At 38.8% G+C, this 21,432-nt stretch overlaps 2 protein-coding genes across 10 annotated transcripts in view; one reads left to right on the top strand and one right to left on the bottom strand.

Moving 5' to 3' along the window:
* Positions 1-317: 317 nt before the first annotated feature.
* On the bottom strand, positions 318-12,120 carry prkacba (protein kinase, cAMP-dependent, catalytic, beta a). Of its 3 annotated transcripts, XM_031307308.2 has the most exons (11): positions 11,769-12,120; positions 9,099-9,107; positions 8,295-8,356; positions 7,816-7,944; positions 6,697-6,795; positions 5,633-5,715; positions 5,275-5,401; positions 4,916-5,011; positions 2,719-2,841; positions 2,346-2,510; positions 318-1,893 (listed from the first exon to the last, which is right to left on the bottom strand). In XM_031307308.2, exons 1-11 carry the CDS (start codon positions 11,812-11,814, stop codon positions 1,768-1,770), a joined length of 1,065 nt encoding a protein of 354 aa, XP_031163168.1. In that variant the 5' UTR covers positions 11,815-12,120; the 3' UTR covers positions 318-1,767. The 3 variants fall into 3 exon arrangements, with proteins under 3 accessions (XP_031163168.1, XP_031163169.1, XP_031163166.1); XM_031307309.1 differs by lacking the exon at positions 9,099-9,107; XM_031307306.2 differs by lacking the exons at positions 9,099-9,107; positions 11,769-12,120 and adding an exon at positions 9,964-10,384.
* Positions 12,121-15,882: 3,762 nt separating this feature from the next.
* Positions 15,883-21,432, top strand: part of ttll7 (tubulin tyrosine ligase-like family, member 7) — a 69,183-nt gene continuing 63,633 nt past the window's right edge. For 6 of the 7 annotated variants that reach the window (XM_031307247.2, XM_031307250.2, XM_031307249.2 and 3 more), the window contains exon 1: positions 15,883-16,146. The gene's annotated coding sequence lies outside the window, so the exon portion shown is untranslated. The other variant, XM_036007270.1, reaches the window with a different exon arrangement.

The following is a 21,432-nucleotide window of genomic DNA, read 5'->3' as shown; positions in this document are numbered from 1 at the left end:
CTTGAGGGGAGAAAATATGTATTAAATATGTGTAGACAATAACTTAACAGGAGTGATTTAAAATGACAAAAGGAAAATGTTCTTCAAAAGTCAGACTCTTGACCTTAATCTCTTTGAAAATTTGTAACAAGACGCATTTTTTCCGTTCTCTAACTTACCTGACTCAGCCTGAGCAATGTTGCAAGGAAGAATGAGCAAATATTGCTCCATCACAGTGTACAAATTGATTTAAAAATGATTCAAAGAGACTACAAGCTATAGTTGAGGTATATGTTTCAACCAAGTGGTGACCAAGATGAATGAATACTTTAAGGGTATGATATTTCAATGATCTGTTATCATTTCAATGGTTTAGTTTTGCTTTTGTGGGATTATGCAGAGGAATATGTCACTCAGATACAAATTGCTAATCTAATGCATCAATGTACCAGGCTATGAAACAATTTAAAGGTAACAAAACACAACATTAAAATATGGTTAACACTTAAGGGCACTATTAGCTTGATGTGACACTGCTGTACAAACATAACAAACATGCAAAAGTAAAAATGAAAATAAAACAAATATGGCAGTTACACAATGCTTCCGAGTGCTCTGCTAAAGCACAATTTAAAAACAAAATCGAAAAGCTACCCCGAATGGACAAAATATGTCTATGTGACCAACACTGCTCTGCATTCACAAAAACATACTCTCAAGAAGATCTAACAGACTGACCTTTCAGCTATTGAAAAATGCCATGTGAATGCACTTCATACATTCCTGGCCCTACCAAAGACGGATGACCTGTTTTGTGGAGTGATGTACTCAAACCCCTTCAGTTTTCCTTCCTTTTGAAACATTGTTGTACCTGAAAAAATAGATCATCTCATTCCTTTCATTTAATACCACACCTAGTCTGAGGTGTAACCAGATATGGATAAAACAATGCTACAATTAAATGAATACAGCACTGATTGACAAGTTTCTGCTCCATAATAACACCTGTCACCGTTAATCCATCTCTTCAAAAGCTGAAAGCCTAAAACTCAGAAACTTCAAGAAGTCATCAGTGTTGCTTTCCCTTCACTTAACACCAGTTTCTTTGTTTTCGAATTTTGGTCATGCTTTCACAAAAACTGAAACAAGTGTCTGAAAAGCTAATGTCCCATATACGTATATTTCTATATGCACAAATACACGGTTCTAGGTCTTAAGGACACAAGATTGATGAATAATGGTTTATGGTAAAGTCTTCATGATTTACGAATAATAAACCGAACCCTAAAACACACTCAGGTATGGGACAGACGACAGATAACTGGCAGAACTTATATTCGTGTCATGTTAGAAAATAAAACCAAAAAATTCCCTTCTATTTTCCCAAAGCTTAAATCACAATATGTGCAATGCCAGCTAATACAATCAATCACTCTTTGTACCATTCGAAAATGGGCATAATATCAGTTGTCATGTTGCTTTTCAAATAATTATTTGAATTGAAATGAGGAGGGAGGCTATTTAAAAGTGGCAAACATAAAAAACAAGATGAGAACGTGGTCTAGTATTTTTGTGTTGCAGCACTAAGAGTGTCTGCATAATGTGCCTGTGTATAGGTTAGTGCTAACTGCACGCAGGATCATGGCAAGAAGGACCTCATTCAGCTGTGTGGAATGAAGGAACGAGGCGTTTGTATTGAACACGTGATGGCCTCAGTTCCACCTCAACCCTCAGGAGAGTGCAAATATACCAAAACATGTGAGCCCTGATGGGACTCTGGCCCACTCACTAGAAATCAGCAAACTCTTTTGCACACTTTTCCGTTTGTGAGACGTGAATGTCCTCCTCTTCGTAGTCGTCAAAGTTACTCGTGTCTCCTGGGCCTCTGCACTTTGGCAAGAAGGGGGCTTCGACCTAAGAACGCAGAAGAAAATAAGGAATTGTTTTCTGATGTTTACTTTAAATATGCCAAACAAAGATTGGTGTTTAAAATAATTGTGCTTATTATTATTAATAACCATTCAATAATTTGATAAATGTCTGCGTTCTTTGAATGCGGCAGATATCTAGGAATGCTCTGATCAATTGGTTGCAAATTGATATTCTTTAAAAATGTCTTAATTGGTGGTATAATTCACTCGCAATTAGAAAATACATGAGGCAAATAGTGTTTGTCACTGCGCAAGCTATCATCGCTGCTAACAGAGAATGTGTCTGTATGCCTGATGACAAATTTACCAAAAAGGGGCACCTCTCAACCATCACCTCATGTCTTCATTATTTTGGTAAATTTACTAAGAACTAAATGTCAGTGTCATTGCATGTTTCCAGATCAGGAATTATGTTATGACACAAAAAATACATACCTTTCTCTCGTAGATGGCAATCCAGTCTGTTGTGGAGAACCACTTGTGATTTTTTATGTCATTCACACCATTCTTCAGGTTACCAAATCTCTTTGTTAGGTCTACCTGGAGCAGGTTTCTCAGCAGATCCTTTAGGTCAGAGCTAAAGTGAGAGGGAAATCGTACCTACAAAAGCGAAAAGGAAACTCTGGATTACCAAGATACCTGTGCTGTTCACCCATTTAACATAACGTGCTTGGTAACAATACATATATAGCAACAAGAAACACTGGAGAAACAATGGCAAGTTGATGCGTGTGGTTGAAAGGCAAGCAGAGGCATGACAATTAACTCAAATATTTAAACTCTTTTGCGTGTGACTTTCTCTTCATACCTTGCCAGACACAATCTTTTCGTAGATCTGGATAGGCTGATCAGCAAAAAAGGGAGGGTAACCAGCAGCCATTTCATAGACGAGAACTCCAAGTGCCCACCAATCCACAGCTTTGTTGTAGCCCTGGAAGAGTCAGAAACAGAATATGTAGGTTGGTTTCTTGGCTCAACCTTAAAGGTGCTGTAGGTAGGATTGGGAAGATCCAGGATTTAGCCAAACATTTTGAACATCAACAACTTCTCAGTCCCTCCCCCCTTTCTGCTAAAGCCCAAAACTGTCTCCTAAGCCCCTCCCCCCCACAAGGGAGAATGAATGCGTTAGACACCCCCCCTGGCCCTGATTGGTGCATCTGAACAGGGAGCTGTGGATTTTTGCAAATTGCACTACAGGCTGTAGGTGGTGCCAGAGGAGCCAGATTTTTTTTTTTTTAATTACCCGTTTCATGTAGTTCTACTTGAACATAGGGTCAGTTTCAGCAAATATGACAGAAAGTTAGTTTTATAAGTCTTACCTACTGCACCTTTAACTATGCAAAACTACCTTGGATAATGACTGGTAATAACAGCCAGACAGGCTTGAGACACACAGAGCAGTCAGATATACATACAAGTGACACATTTCTTGTGTTGGCTCTGCACTTAACTTTCATTTGAGGGATTTTACATTTAGGTTGCTTTCACAGCCGAGCAGTTTGGTCCGTTTTAACCGAACCCTGGAGCGTTTCGTGGGATAGTCCGGTTCGATAGGGGTGGAGTGAAAGCTCATTCATACTCTGGTGTGGACCAAAGAATCAAACTCTGGTCCGCTTGAAAATGGGGGTCTCGGTTTGCCTCCAAGTGCGCTAGAGTTCAGTTCACTTCAGGTGAGAACACGTCCCGACCCAAATACAGGAAGTGAACCAAAAAACAGTGCATTTACTAGCCTGCAATTTTAACCTTGCACACAATTTACAGACTTTTACATGATTTAAAGGACAACTTTCAGATCCATAACCAATATGACCATACATCGCTCGTTGTTTGTGTGACAACACATCATAATCCCTCTCTCATTAGGGTCCGCCCTCTCCTTCGCTCGCTGTCTTGTCAGCTGCTCATATTGTTGTCAAATTTTAGAAACATTAAAGCAAAACCAGAAAACCCAAGACATGATAAATTTGTTGTTGCTCCATTATTTCTGAGACCAGGAAGTGTCGGCGAGTTTCACTCGGATAATAAACAAGCGACCGTTTCGACCTTATGACATTTGTTTACAAAATTTGGTGCGTTTGACAAAGTGCAGTCTGAACGCAAACTGCACCAAATGAAAAATGCAACAATGTTGCAACTTCACCCACGAATCGCACAGTCTACCAAACTATAGGTGTGAAAGTGCCCTTACATCAGGTGTAGTTATTGTATCCCTTTATCACCCAGTTTAAGGACAAAAAGTATTTGGACAACTTAGCAAGATCCTTTGCATTCAATGACAGCAGACACTTATCTTCTCTGGTGGCGATCTTTCGGGCCTATACTTCAGCCAGCTTCAATTCTTGCTTGTTTCAAAGATTGGTCTATTTGTGAAGTGAAGCCTGTTCAGTTGGACTGAACACAAACTTATTGTTTGTCAGGTCAACTCACCATTTGTCTTGTCTATATGTTAAGGATCATTGTACTGCAGCATTGTCATAAAATTTGGGTTTGGGTAGCACTTACACCTCATTGTCGTTGTTACCTCCGCCAAGGAGGTTATGTTTTCGGCTTGGTTTGTCTGTTTGTTGGTTTGTTTGTTTGTGGTTTGTTTGTTTGGCTGACAGCAAGAGAATGGAAAAACTACTGGCTATATTTTCATGAAACTTGGTGGAAGGGTATAGTATGGGCCAAAGAAGAACCCATTACATTTTGGAGCAGATCCAAATCACAGGGTAAATACACAAATTATTTTTCACTTTCGTTAACAACGCAAGATAGGGCTTCTTGTTCTGCATTCATGTGGTGTCGGAATAATTGGAAAAATGAGTTCCGCACTGGGAAAATTCACACTGCATTAACATTGTAAGATAGGGTATGGTCTTGGCTTAGGTCTGCGCACTCCGAGTGCCCTTCTAGTTTCATCTGAAATCCATTGCGCGTTGTGTGAGTGTGAGTTACTGTTTTAATACGTTCTAACTGTACTGTAATAGCATATATGTGGGCTATATTGGGTATGAAGGGATTACCTTGCTGAGGATGATCTCTGGAGCCAGGTACTCAGGAGTTCCACACAATGTCCAGGTCCTGCCTTTTACTCTTTTGGCAAAGCCAAAGTCTGTGACCTGAAGAAAGAACAATAGGAGCATGATAAGAAAAGTAACTACGTAAGGGCAAAGTAAACATGTACTACACTTCAGACCCATGGCTATCAACAGAAGCCTACATCTGTTTATCAGGTTGTTGTTGGTTTTTTACTTGGCTCAAACCGACTAAATGTGTTAATTTGCTTTTTTGTATTATCTGTCTTTAGACAGAACTTACTCAATGACGGATACCTTTCCATTCAGTTTACTTTTCTATTATAAACTTTACATAGATTGTGTACCTGGATATACCCATGTTGATCTATGAGCAGGTTTTCAGGCTTCAGGTCTCTGTAGATGAGGTCTAAAGAGTGAAGGTACTCAAAGGTGAGTACTATCTGAGCTGCATAAAATCTTGCATGATTTTCACTGAAAGAAGGGAGGGTGGACAGTCAGACATTGGTGCAATATATGAACACGCGTCTCTTCTGAGTGAAGGCGCAAACTCAATTATTCATTGGATAGCCGCCTCAAAATGCTGTTTGTCTCAAACTATTTTATCCATGACATCGTCGGACAACAGTGAGAGAAGTGAAAACTGTACAGCTATTAGTAGATGAAACAGCACTCAAAATAAAATAATAAAAATGTACTCTATACCTGAACCTTCCGATACGTCTGAGGTGTGAGAACATCTCTCCACCGGGCACATACTCCATCACCATGTAGAGGTTTGAGTTGTCCTGTTAATCAAAACAAGAAACCTTTAAGCAGGGGCATAACAACTGTTTACATTCATTAGGCTCGTTCGAGATGAACTGCGCCTCGCCTGTAAAGTGGACGAGAGCAGGCGGCAGCAGCAGGGGGCGGTGACAAAAATCCGCTGTCAAGTCGGACAGTTTACAGCCGTTTCTAACAGCCTTCAGGCTAAACAGGAAGTCACATAAACACTCACATCCTGTTAGGTCCGATTCCAATTTAATAAAATGTTATCAGACCCATATATCAGCTTGTACACATTCTCCAGTTGTTTTTATTATGACAGAGTAGCTGTTAAAATGCTCTGCATGCGATCTGTTGCTGATTTTAATTAACAACAGGCCGTAGATGATCGGTAATCTGAACAGATTTAGTCTCTCTGACTTCTAAACGTAACTATCAGCCACACAATGTGTTCTGTACACAATAAGCCTTTAAATCAGACAAATAGCAGTTAAAATCCCTCCAATTCAAAGTCAATAAAAAGTTCATATAAAACGTCAGCATGTTGAGTCGATTCTGAACCAATCAGCTGTTAGATCAGCTGAGAGGCAGGCGTTTCCCAGCATGCCCTGGGTCCGCCTGGGTCTTGCAGTCGGTGAAAACCAACTGCGCTGCCTGCGTATCAAACCCGCGACCGCCTTGATCTCGCGAGATTATCGTTGCCCACGTGTGCATGACGTCAGAGCAAGGGGTCTTCAGGCAGTGAAATAAAACATCCCAATCAGATTAAATGATGCTACATTATGGGGGGCGTCTACTCTATTGCGGTTGTTTTTGTTCATAAACATGTAGTTGGCTGGTTATTTTGAGATGAACTGTACCAACGGTAGCACTGTGACCGGTGAACACGAAAGGTCTGTTAAGTCAGCATTAGGATTCCTTAGTGAAACATATAAAAACACTGATAATGTGGTAACCATGTAGTTGGTTACCAGCAGTTTGTAGTTGGTGCCAACGTTTACCTTGAAAGCGTACTCCAATCTGACGAGGAAGGGGAAAGAGACCGCCTGTAGTATTCTCTTCTCATTTAGTGTGTGTTCTATCTGCTTCAACTTCACCACCTGAAAAAAAAACAAGGCACAATATTAGTACTAACGTATATTTAGCATAGCATGTTCTTGATAATTGAGTATGTGTGCCTGTTATATAATTTCCAGAATTCAACGTAAAGCAAAGCCACAATACCCAAAGCTTTTTTCATGATTTCTGAGAGCTATGCCTGATTAAAATTGCTTCCACAAGCCATACTGTCAAAAAATCTAAGTCAGAAGACGAACACTAAGCAAATAGCAGTCATCACGAAAAGAAATGCCCTAATTTGCTAGGTCCTTGGTTTAAAAAGACTGTCAGACATGAACTCAATCCACAGTTTCAACTGCATTACCAAACACCTGGCCATGACAGTTACTGTGAGCAATTACCTTCTTCTCGCAAGTCTGCAAATTAATTTGCGTACTGTACTGAAATATTTAAATGGAAAACAATGGCTACCTCTAAGGCAGTAAAAACACATTCACAAACTTGTAAATGCATGGCATGCTTTGGGAAATGGTCAACAGCAATGTGAAATGTACATTATTAGAAGTAGCGTGTGGGATACAAAAATTGCAAAAACACAGAAAATCCTTTAAGACCCCTGTGATGAACTAATAAAAGGGCAGCATACAAAGTGTGAAGAAGAAAAGTGAGCAGAGATTCATGGTAATAAGTAAAGTCGTTCAGCAGTACAGTTTAAAACTGAAAGTCAGACAGATTTGACCTATTAAGTCAACTGTGTGAAATTCAAGGGAACAGTGCTACATGAGCAATGCACTGAGGACACGCTAACCTCCTCCTACGACTCTCACATCAGTATTTAAAGATCGAAACTCTCATGTGAAGTGCCTCTGAGGTTTTCAACGATAACATGCTGGCAGTGCACGAGAGGAAGCGTTCCATTTCCTTTTACGAGATGCACAGCATTTATGTAGTTACAGCATTTGTCAAGCATGCAGGAGTTTGCTTTTCACAGACTACCCTGATCAACCCTAAGTTCTTATGGAGATGGGTAAACAGTTTTTTTTTTAAAAGCATACACTTACTTTTTGTTTGTCCAAGATCTTCATGGCGTAGAACTGATTTGTTTCTTTATGTTTGACAAGCATAACTCGACCGAATGAGCCAGTGCCCAGAGTCTTGAACCTATCAAAGTCATCCAGGCCAGTTGTGCTCTGAGGAAACATCATCATTGATAGTGAAGACAGCAAACTAATGAATGGACTGCTTACATTTCTGCTTGTAAGTTTGGTGTAATTGCAGCTCTTATAGATGCAACTGGTATGACATTTGCCTCCATTAAGCTCAGAAAAAAAAACACATAAGCTAGGTAGAGATGTTTTTATAATAAAAGCCTCTTAGTGGCACAGTACAATTACGCAATCAGCTAGCTTTCAGGCCAATCAGATCTGAACCAGGAAGTAGCTAGGCACTATCAAACAAAATGGCTATCTATCATTTTGCCTCTTAAAAGCATGTTAAGGGAAAATTAAAGTTTGAATTCTATTCACAGGAAACGACTTACCTGTGGTGGACACTCCCATTTTCTTAAAAAATCTTCTTTGGCTTTAGCTAAGAACTCTTTCACTATAAAAAGAGACAGAAGTGTGATTTTACAATTAGCAATTTGATACTACTCACACAAAAGGTCAGTTAGCATGTTGAGGGAAATAAACTGGCGTAGTTCAACGTGTTTCAGGAAAATAAACAAAGGCTGTTCACATGTTTAAGAATAAAAAATGCATTTTTAAGGTCAGGCAAATGTCAAGTACTGGGGACGCAGGACTACAGTACTTGACAAAACAGCGGAAAAAAAAAATACCTCTTTAACAAAACTCAAAACCACACGTCAAAGCAGGAATTTTTAATTAATAAAGTGATGCAAAGAGCTCATATGGACTTTACAGAATTGGCCAAATCAAAGACAAGCTATTCTGCATCCCTTTCAGGAGTAGGTGGGAGTAAAGGGGGGAGGCAGTAATACTGGGCTGAGAAGAAAGAGAAAATGCACAACATAACTGAGGAGGCTACAGTGCATGCATTAGAAAGACAGTGCATTGTGAAAGTCACAGCAGACATGAGATGTCCAAAGTCACAGAGTCGTGGCAGGTAACTAATGTCTAGTTGGTGGTGCACTTGGTATGCTGTCGCTGATTGAAATGCATACCTGGCATTGAAGGACTATGTAGAAACTATATGTTAACAGACTTATCCTAATTAACCTCAATCTTAGTAATATTTAGATGTTGCATAATACAAGCCTGGTAGGCCTAAACTGCAGAATAAACCTCTCTGTGACTTAGGATGGCTCATGGAAAAATGAGCATACCAAAAGTCTCTACAGTTCACCAAGGGTTTGCAGGAACATTCAGCCACATGGATGGAAATGATGGAGAAGAGAAAGAGAGGAAGAAACATTTATGAAGTGCATAAAACAAGAACATTTTGAGATTCAAGTGGTTTAAATGCAACACACAACAAAATGACACTGAAAAAGACAAGGCAAGGCATCCCTATGATCGAAGTTAAACCTGATTCAAATATTCTACATAGAAACAAGAAGATTATTTTGGTTGGAAGACGTATTTCTTTAATTGTCTATGAAAACTGTAGGTTAAAGCAACAGTCAAGGGATTTTAGTTCTTTACAATTAAGCAATAAGTTGAAATGGGTTTAATTCTTCACAGTAGGTAGTATTTACCTAAGTCTACTATTTAGGAGGGTTTCACTATCCTATACTGAACAAAATACTGGTAAACTACAAACAACTGTCAAAGTCTCAAAGACTATAAAACAACAGTGGTTGAAAAGGCATTATAAAAAGCACACAGTACACAAAAATGACAGGACAGAGATATTAAGATGATGCAAGCACCACAAATGACCTACTCTACAAAGCTGCTTTTACTGTTGCCTCTGGTGGATCAAGAATGTGTGCAAGTTTTAGAAGACCTGACAAAATAATGAACAACCATGTATGCGAAAAAACACAAAAACATAATCAAACTTAAAGGTTGATTTAACCTATTAAAAGACTTGTATGGCATAATACGCCACTTGGTTCATTTTATAAGCTTCATCTAAATCAGTTTTCTTACAAACATGACTTACAAACGCAAGCTGAGACTCGTCCTGCTTGAGCTGCAGATGGTGGCAGACATATTTTAAGTGTAAAAGCAACACGCCACACTTACTGAATTTATCCCACATGATGGTGAACTCAGAGATAAGCGGCACCTCACTCTCTTGTCCTCTCTGCTCTTGGCTACTCTTACGACATCTATGGAAAAGGCGGCTGGCGAAGGATTGGTCCTTTCCCTGGGCCATTTTGAGACAAATGTCTTGATGTGCGAGTGAAAAGACTCACAGGCGAACTAAATTTTTTCAGACTGAAGACCAACGAGTGATATGAACTTCCTGTATGCAGCTGGGTTTACTGCAGTGCTTGGCTAACCACAAAAAAATAAGCTTCCTGTTCAAGTACTCTGCATCAGTTCAACGGCCAACTGCATGTCTACTTTTTCTGTGGTGTGGAAAACACATATTAGTCTCCAATGCAAATGGTAACGTTGTTTTGACAAAGGTATACACAGTAAGCAAATACACAAAATGGCCAGCCTCTAAAGGTTATGTCAAAAACATTGCCCAGCTGTAGTGCATTCAGAGTGCTGATAAGGAAACTTTAACACCCACTGACTGACTAAGAGAAAACTTATCTCCAGGTTATCGTGCACTCTGGTGGTAAAGTGTAACAATGCAGTTCTTCAACTAGCTTTCCCCTATGCTTAAAATCACTCTAAGGAACTGACCCTCATGCTGCATTTTTTTAATGCCAGTGTACTAGAAATGTGGGTTTGTTTTGGAGGTACAGCAGTTTGATCCCCTCTGGATAATTAAATATCTAGAATGAAAACAAAATCACCAATAACGTGTTTCTGTAGCTTGCTGTTTACGTAAGTGTTATTTTACACAACCCTTAACGCCTCCCTGCAGAAACTATAGGTGGCTTAAGTCACAAGGCTGTGAGACTGTAATGGACTACTGCCAATCAGAAAGCAGGTCGAGATCAGTGCTCTCCAGACAGACAGTTTAGTGGATTATTTTGGTCATTACTGACGAATGCACACTTAACACAAGAGAGTGCCCTCTGGCTACTGCTTTCAAGTGATTGATGGAGCACTTCAGATTGCAAAATTGTTTTTAACAAATGCAATTTGATTAGGACAGGAGTTACCTTTCCTTGATTTTATAGCATCAACACAACACTGTAAGTGACTTTAACCTGAGGAATAACATTTTAATTTACAATAAACCTGTTGAGAGGTAACTTGACACATCAGTGTTAGCCAGGTTGGATAGAAAATGTTGCAGGTCATTTTGCAGCCCCAGACACCAAAACACTTGTTTATCCTAAGCCTGGTTTAACCACATCAGCAGCCATGGTCAACTTGTCTGTTTTCAAGTACCTGTTGTTGGCAGTGACTAGGCCTTGTACTGCAGCTTTAGTAGAAACCAATGTTTGCTGATGTTATCTGGCTCCAGGCAGCTGATATCAGCTGTTTGGAAATTAAATATGGTGCCTTGATGATTTCAGTTAACGTTACACGTTATAGTGTGAAATAAGAAAATATTTTTCATTTCGTTGAGTCAAGGATCTCTCTTTGCATTCACTGCTGTAGTAAACCTCCAACAGAATGGTGAGGACCTCTGTCATCTGCACAAATGTCACTTTCAGTAAATAGCTGCCTGCATCATCTGTGGCACTGTTTCCAAGTGATATAAGCAAACAGACACCATTACGAGGAAGCCAGCACACCTTGTAAACTGCCCTACCAAAGATGGTTCTTCTCTGCAGCCCATATTACTGTACTGTCTGCTAACACTGGACAACAACTGCTAAAGGCTGCTCTCCACAGACGTTATGATAAGCAAGCTCACGCTGTACAATTGCTAACATTAGATGGCTAACAGGCTAGCTGGATGGTTTTCAGGAACTTACCGCTTTCTTGCTCATTGCCTTTCTTGGCAGTTGCTGTGTTTCCCATCGTAGGAAGACAGGGCGATGCACAGCTGGCTAGGAGCGATGATGGTGGCGGTTAGCTAACAGGGTCCTCCGTTAGCTAGCTAACAAATTTCAGCTTTCAGCTTGTGCTAGCTGGTTGGCTAACAACAACATCAATGTCTTCTCTTTGTGTACAGAACCTCGAAGTGCTCTGCTAACCGCCCTGTTGATCTTTATTTACAATGTCCTTTGTCGTTCAAGTATGCCTCCGCTGGAATGAAAACATGATCCAGACTTTTCACCTCTGCCTGCTGTCGTTTTGTGCTGCGTTCACGTCATATGGGAATACCCACAAAACAGACTTGATGGGTGAAATGCTGCTTTTAAATGCCGATCGGAAATCGTACTTTTCTCTGGCTTTTTAATTTTAATTATGTTTAACCGATTTTCTTTCCTTTTATTTTATGTAGCCTCTATATGTATGTATATCATGTGTATGTATATCCTATACATACATACATACATACATACATATATAGTATATATATATATATATATATATATATATATATATATATATATATATATATATATATATATATATATATATATATATATATATATATGTGTATACATATATATTTTTTTCTGTTTATTTGACTTCAAGGGTTTCAATTTGTGTCAACTTGTTTCTACATGAATCGTGTTGTATTTCTACTATATCTATGTACAGTATACTACAAGCATAAAACACACACACATATATGTGTGTGTTTTATGCTTGTATATATATTGTATGTTTTCGTCTTTGTGAAGCACTTTGGTTTGCTTTTAAAAGGCTATATAACTGAAAATGAAATGAAATAGTTTCTCATAGATCACATTTATTTGATTTTATTATGTAAAAGTAGTTTGTTATATACATGCGAGTCATATTTAGCAATTATTTACTTAGACATAGACATCATCACTTTGACCGATGACCAATGATCACTCTGTGCCTAAAATCTGTCCCTCACAATTATTATTATTATTAGGCTATTATTATTATTATTATTATTATTATTATTGTTGTTGTTGTTGTTGTTGTTGCCATGGTGAGCCAAAGGTCCTTAATCTCCATAAGGCAACACCTATGGGTTTGTTGACAAGGAAATATTTCTAAAAGGTATGCTACACTTAGGATACATTAATCTAGGTTTTTTTCTATCCACATGCTGTTCAGTCAAATATGATGCTTAGTGATGAGACAAAGAAAATGGTTCATACCATTAGAAAATGTTTAGCAACACATTTTATTGAGATCTGAGACATTTAGACTATAGGTAGCCTATAGGTGTAAAAGGTGCATATCTTGTAGCATTACTAGGCTGTTACTATTACACGTAGAGGCACAAAATGCGAGGGAGTCCCTATTTTCACAATATTTCTCATGCTGTTTGGTCATCCATTATGTTAATTCGTTATAAATGTTTTCAGACATGTCATGAGTGAGATGGTGAACGCAGCAAAAGCGATATCTTTTAACTTGTTCAGCGTCGAGACACCACCACTATTAAAGTTATGGACTTTGTTCATGAGTATTAATATAACAATAAAAACCGCAGAATCTGCCATAATGGAAATATCCAGCCAATTCTAACAGTTAATAATTCGGATCACAAAATGAAGTGATGAAATGTATTAATTTTGCAAGAGTGAATTAAGGTAGCTGTATTTCCTATGAATTTTGAATGCAGCATTTTTGACAGAACAGTTATACACAACTTTACAGACATAAAAAGTGATGTTATCCTTCAAAGTCAACTGTTTTTGGAAGAAAACATGCAGACTTTTGACCACACGTAGTTCTGCGGTTGGATTTGAGGACATAAAAACTCTGTTAGGTGAATTCTTGTGATGAGAGACATTAGCAGTCACTGGAACTTTTCAATAATATAAGTTTTAGTTGACGTAGCCTATATGTTGGTTAAATGACTAAATGTGATCTGATCTCATCTTGTGAACAAAGGTTAACTGAATATAACTCCCAGTTATGTATTTATAATACAAATGAAAAACAAAAGCTCTACTTCTTATCTTTTGAGCATTAATTGGGATTTAAGTTGCATCTGCAAGGCTGCAGGTTATTGTGGCTCACAATGCGTGACTACATGTACTATAAAATGTAAAAAATAAATAATTTCACAAGTTAGTTAAGTCAGAATTCAAATGTCTTAAAATTTGTATAGGCTATTGCATGATTGTTGGCCCCCAAATCCCAATGTAATTGTTTTTTTGTTTGTTTTTAAATCAAGTAGGCCTAATTTAGTTGACAAATTGTTCCAGCACATCCATAAGAGGTGAGGCAGGCTACAGTATGGGCCCACTACTTGTAGCATTTTGCACTCCTTCGTTCTTCTAATGTTTTTGCTTTCATGTGAAACCATACAATTTTTTGTAGGGGAAAGTGCTAGGCCTATATATTGTGTAACTAGTTTTACCCACCGTCTCAGTTTCAGGTCATGTAGCAAACATTCCTTAGAAATTGCACGCCTGTTCTGATCTCCCTGGGGTGATCTTTTGTAGTTGATGTGAGTTCTGACTTCCAAGGAAGGACAGAACAACAGAATTACCTTGCAAGGATCAGGAGTGTTACATCAGAATACCACAATTTTAACAAAGACATACACCTGAGGGACATTGTGTGGTTAACACTTTGTTTCAAAAGCCAGTTGTTCAGAAGTGCCTGTTAGCCAACTTTAGGACTTCATTGTCTTTGAGATGTTGAAATAAAGCATTAGGCTATAAAATGAAATGGTTGAATAAGTCTGAAAAATAAACACATCTAAACAATCTATTCAAACAAGCGAAAGTACTGTAATCTAATGGAATGCCTTTGATTGCAAAACATAGTCAAAGAATATGGGTGTGCGACTGGGGAAAAATGGGCCTCAGTAGCCTATATAGGGCCCTCATGTGAGGAGGTCCACAAAGGTACTAGAGTGAATAGCTGTAGGTGCGTGAGGGGCCATAGAGAATACCTATGTAGGCCTACAGGGTCGATTTTGTGCTATGCTCCTGCAAAGAACCAATCACAAAGTTGAAAGAAATTAAAAGTAAAAGTTAAGTAAAGAAAAATTTAAACTAATGCTCTGAACTGGTTTAAAACCTTACTTCTCAGTTGACTGAATGTAAACAACAGAATTATTTGCAAGTCACGTCAAAAAAGGATATTTGGAAAATATAGGTAACGTAACGTTAATTCACTTAATATGAGTAGGAAAGCAAAAGTCTTTGACACCGTTTGATGAATATTTCCACATTATTTTATATATATATATACTACTGGTCAAAAGTTTGGGGTCACTTAGAAATTTACATTCCACTCCATTACAGACAGAATACCAGCAGAGATCAGTTGCATTGTTTTTTTAATCAGGCAGCAGTTTTCATATTACATTGCGTGCTTACATAATTGCAAAAGGGTTCTCGACTGTTGTAGAAAGAAGTTGCTGATCTTTAATACAATATCTACATTGCCCATTATCAGCAACCATTCATCCAATGTTCCAAAGGCACATTCTGTTTACTAATCTGATATCATTTTAAAAGGCTAACTGAGAAAACATTGGCGAACCCTTTTGCAATTATATAAGCACATAATGTAATCTGAAAACTGCTGCCCTGGTTAAAAAAACAATGCAACTGATCTCAGCTGGTATTCTGTCTATAATGGAGTGGAATGGAAATTTCCCAAACTTTTGACCGGTAGTGTGTATATATATAAATATATGGCACGTTAAGGACCTCGAGTGGGACCCACCGAAAATCGTCAGGCTTGATTTTTAGCACCATGGTCAGCGACACAGTTGCTAGGTAGCTTCCTGTGTTTGTATCAGCGAGTTGTGGAGGAAGAGCTGCACCGAAACTTAATTAAATAATGACCTAAAACGTGTACGAAACATACCTCGCAACTTTGGTACGACTTTTATTGTCAGTCACAACTAGTTAAGAGTTAAAAAAAATAATGTGCCGACTGAACATGTACGCCCTACAGTACACCAAACGTCACGTTGGTACCAGAATGTAAACTTCAGCACTTCATTCAGGTCCCCCCCTCTCACAGAGCGAATGGTTCAGCCCATGGACTCGCTCCAGCACTCATTGCATACAAGAGGAGGACTACAAGATACAGATTTTTTTGTGTCTGTCAAACAGCGTCAGTTCTCAGTAGTAACGCAGTTACACAACATAAACACTGTTATATTCTTAAAAATAATCTCGGGTCTGGACTGTTTCTTTAAAGAGACCCCAGTGTCTCACTTAACGGCAGCTTTGTCGGTCGGATGAGACCAGCAAAAGAGCTGCACTGACAGTGCCTGGAATAAATAAGGTAACGTTAACGTGCTAGTGCGCTTTCGCCTCTCCATCCCTTCCAAGGTAACGTTAGTGCGGCTAAGCTAACTGTGGAGTAACCCAGGGTCATTAGCTATGTTTCCTTTGAATTGTTAGACGGCATCTCATTCAGGAATTTGGTATTTCATTTTGAAGCCACATTAAATGAAAAGGCCCTCATTCACAGGGCAGTTAAACATTAACGCTGCTGTAACGCCACATTTGATGGTAGCAAGTTAACTGGATAGCGACATTGCCAGATTGTTTCCTTGTATGATCCTTCCACCTGACCTATACAAGTGGCTAGCCAACTAACGTTAGCTACCGCTTGCTAGCAACTTATTTATAGCAATACAACACCTGCTTAGGCTTTGTGACATTTCATTTGTGAGCGTCGCCATTTTCCTGAAATAACCTATTATCCAATTTATTGTATGCGAGGTTTAAGAAATCCATCTTGCGCTAATCCTGAAATACAGTCAAGATCTGTTAAAGGGGATGGCCTACTAACGTTATCCTTTCAGTGATCTGGAAGATACCATATTGACTGCTATGCTGTGACAAGCATAGGTCCCCTCGCTGCTCTTAGTAGCATAGCTTCTTAGCTCAGGCTAGCTTTGCATGTACCCTAAAGAAATCTGTCCTGGCATGCAAGACTATTACTGACGTTTAGCTGAAGATGCTCAGAGCCTGGCTAAATACAGGAGGGATGTATTGTTAAAGAGCCATTTTATGTATTCTTGTTTGTTTATATATAGTTCAGTGTGCTACTTAGAGACCACATGCTGAAAGATCACCCTGGAATGACCATTCCTAAAAAAGCAGATGGATTACATAATAATAACAGCATAACATATGAGTTCTGGATGGATATCCTGCCTTCTGGACTCATTCCAGAGATAAGGCTCATAAGAAGGATATGATATGTATAATCTTTTATTTTCGTGCAGGGTACAGTTGGCATCCTGAAGTTTTTGGATTAATACAGGATATTCATTGCAGAATTGTACCTACAATATCCAAGCAATTAGGCATGGTTGCTATCTGATACAGGTTTACATTTTTACTGTAAATTACATGCCATATGCAGTTCACGTATTGTTTGTGTAAGCAGCCTTTTTTCGAACCGTAGACTGACATCTTATCTGGCAATAATCAGACAGAATTAGGTCTTTAGAGCAATGTTTACAGTGTACAATGTAACAGTTAAACCTGTATTCATATGTGGTGATGATACACCTGCATACATGTATACATACATACTTTTTTACAATGCTGCAGTGCTTTTGAACAAACAGGCTATGTGCACATTGTTGTCTTACATAAAATAAGGTCAGGCAAGATTGTAGTTTATAAAGGTTTAATAGCATTTTCGAAGTCACTGTCTGAATTTTACATTTAACCATTTTGCTTGCATCACTGTAGATTCTCTCTGGTGAAGTTAGGCTTAGCATTCAGCTGTTTGTTGGTGTATTTCAGTACCCCGTGGGCTGACGGCTCCCACACTTGTTCCTACTCATATCTGGAAGAAGGCACGAAGCCAGAGTTGGGTCACTGGTTCAAGCTAATTTTAGATCCACTGGCAATTCTAAACCAACTACTTTCCTGTGAGAGTAGTCCGCAAACTCAGCTATCATTTTTCATGGGAGAACAATGTGGTGGTAGCGACCAAATGGATAATGATAGAAATAGTTTTTACGAAAGGGATCTTGCAAGCATACTGTATTTTTTAGAACTTACAAATAATTTATACTATTTACTGTAAATGACAACAGGATCATTTTGTACTTGAAAATGATTTTGTTTTCATTTGCTTTTCAGTCAAGGATGTGTAATGTCTCCATTCTTAGCCCTTCTGAATGGTTCTACATACCCTAAGGTCCCTGCACTGCTGTAATGGCAAGACCGGGGCGTACTGCATGTAGAGAAAGAACTTCTGTCTGCAAATTCTGCTGACATAAGGCTAAGTAGTGCTTCCCCAAGCATCTCTATTGATTTTGTATTTGACGACTGCTTACAAGCTGCAGCTTCATGTAAGGCAAGGAGATCATAAAACAAACCCTCCAGGGAAATACCACTGGTTGTTCAAAGGACTTGTGTAATAGGTGTGACATTGCTTGTCATGAATAAAGAGTCTACCGCTTTAGTTCAGCTTTTCCTTTGGCACACTTTTTGTGAAGCTATTTGTGCTGTCCTTTTGAATTTGCTTTTGATACAAAAAGGAGTACCATATTTTTTTGAAGTGCTATTGCCTTATGATAGGGGGATAATATCAGAGTTTTTAAAGATTTTTTTTACAGGGATTTAAGCCTTTATTAGATAGGACAGCTTTTAGACATGAAAGGGGAGAGAGAGGGGAAACGACATGCAGCAAAGGGCCGCAGGTCAGAATTGAACCCGTGACCGCTGTGTCAAGGACTAAGCCTCTGTATATGGGCGCACGTTCTACCACGTGAGCTACCCAGGCGCCCTATTGGTAGTTTTGAACTAGAATTACTTTACTTCCTGATATTGTTTCAGTAAATGTTTGTGATGAGCCTAAATGCTGCAGACAAATACACACACACACACACACACACACACACACACACACACACACACACACACACACACACACACACACACACACACACACACACACACACACAAATTCTGCATAACAATGCCCTGAAAGACAGACATGCTTTTGTCATGCATTTAGGGCCCGTGAGACAGAGTGATGCAGATGAGCAGCATGAAGAGCTGACTCTCTACAATAAAGCCTTTCTGTGTTGTGTGTAGCAAAGGGGAATTGCATGAGATCATCATGCATAGGAGTCCTGCCTGTTCAGCTCTGCTCTGCTGTGGTGGCCCTTTGGCTCACTCTGTTGGAGAAAAAGTGTCATTGCATCAGAGGATTAACAGTAGATACTCAGTGGAAGGGGTTTAGTGAAGATTTAATGCTTCACTGAAGGATTAATTGTGATGATGCTAGCAGCAGTAAAATGTTTGGCAAGTAATTCTTTCCAAGTCCGAACACATTTTGTGGATGTTGTCTTGTATTCCCCACAATCTTACGAAAAATAACCAGAACTTTATAGAAACTTCAAAAACAAGGAAAAAAGATACCAGCAGCTCACAGATGTTTTAACATAATACAGTATACTATAATATAATATAATCATAATTTCAAGTTGTATTTGTCATATGTAGGTTAACACAGGGTCAGTGGAAATGTATTTGACGAGAGAATGGATCAGCTCAGCAATAAAAGCACTAGTCGCCGCAATAAGACCCCTACTCATATAAAAGACAAAATAAGATAAAATGACAATAATATGATACAATTACAAAATAAGATAAAATGACAGTAAGAGGTAAGATAAGACGGGATGAAATAGAATATAGCACTATAAACATATGAATATGAGGATAAAATAAAATAAAGTTTATCCAACATTATTTCACAAATGTAAAGGAATGAGATATGGGATATGAGAGAATGGAGTGAGATAAATAGATGATAGAGATAAAACATTAATATATGTATAGCCTATATATATGGGATGTGACTACGGTCACTGAGCTCAATTCAAACGTGATGTCACATCAACCTCAACTGTGACCTTATATGGTAGTCAGGCAAACAAGCCTAGATAGAACTAATGTTAACATTTTACTCTAAAAGGCTCAAGGAAAGAAATGTAATCACATTATCAGAGAAGATATTTGAAAACTTAATTTCTATTTGCAAATGTGCTCCTCTTTCAGTTTTTGTATGGTAGCTTTACTTAAATGTTATAAGTCCAAGCTTAATGCAAAAAATTAGCACTATGAATTATTATTATTATATTAAGATCTGAAACAATGAGGTTAACACCATTATTAATTCATAATATTACAGAAATATTAAAATGTATGTTCAATTTAGGATGTCTACTGTATTTGATATTCGATGTTGATAACATTGTTACAATTATGAAGATTTATTATCATGCAATAATATGCGGAATAATTAGGATTAACATCAGAGAAACTGTCTAGGGATTGTGCGTAATTTTTCAGATTATAGATTTCAAAGATTACTTTGCATTAAGAATATGCCTGTGTGGTGGCTGGGTTAGCTCGGTTGGTATAGGAGGTTTACTCCTCGACGCAGCGGCCGCGGGTTCGGCTCCGACCTGTGGCCCTTTGCTGCATGTCATTCCCCCTCTCTCTCCCCTCTCATGTCTTCATCTGTTCTGTGCAATTAAAGGCCTAAATGCCCCAAAAAAGAATATGCCTGTGTGTTCTAGTGGTATGTGTTTATTTGCTGGTGTTTAGTTGCATACTGTGTGCCTGTCAGACCCCCACCCCCCCTTGTTCCTGAGGGATTACATGACACCAAGGTCCAGTGCTCCTATAGAGACAGTGTTCCCTGCCTTCTGTACAGAGAGCCAGTACACCCCTGGGAGGTGGGGGCAGGTTGTCAAAAGCACAAGCACAGCTTGCCTTACTTTATCACCCTGACTCTTTGTTGTTGCTCTCCTCCTCTGTGCTGATCTCATTCCAGTCTCTCTCCTCTCCAGAATCAATGTCTTGCGCTTACCACAGGCAGACCAAGAGGCTGACAGTGAAGACCGCTGAATTATCGAGTAATGTGATTGGATTGTTTCTCCCGTTCTAATTTGTCCAGAGGATGCTGAATCGATAGGGTTACTTTTCAAGTCAGCGCAAGTGCATATCTTCTGTTGTGCATATGTGTACATGTATTACCTACAGGTGTATCTGTGTGTGTATGGACGGTAAACATTGGTAGATAGGAAATGGGCTTTTCAGTATATTTCCACCACTAGAGGTTGCCGTTGATCTCTGTATGAAATGCAGAAGAGGCACCAAAAGCCAGTGTACTGTAGATGTGGCATAACTGGTGTATATTACCTATGATTTATAGTTTATGTAGTGTTACTATGCTTCATGGACTGATACCCTACATCTTTTTAGTCACATTTTTGATAGCGGCTATTTCACCTATGCAAAATTATAACATCTTGATTAGAACCTGTGATTTTCTTTTCAACCATAGGCAGATGCTGAGTAGGAAACTGCCTTGTATGCATTTGATGCAGAGTTGTTAATCATCTCAAGACTTTATCTTGCAGCTCCTTGCCGACCCCTCAATTCATTAGAATTGGATCACTGTCGACTCAAAATTGAGCCGCTACATGCACTGTATCTTTGACTTGCGAGGATCATGAGCAGCTGGATTTGTCCAAGCATGCTGTAAATTTATGGCTTGCCAGTCCATCACTGGACGGAGTTACAC

This window comes from Sander lucioperca, chromosome 11 (genome assembly GCF_008315115.2).
Source record: "Sander lucioperca isolate FBNREF2018 chromosome 11, SLUC_FBN_1.2, whole genome shotgun sequence".
Classification (NCBI taxonomy): Eukaryota; Metazoa; Chordata; class Actinopteri; order Perciformes; family Percidae; genus Sander; species Sander lucioperca.
This window is presented reverse-complemented; position numbering and strand designations above follow the sequence as displayed.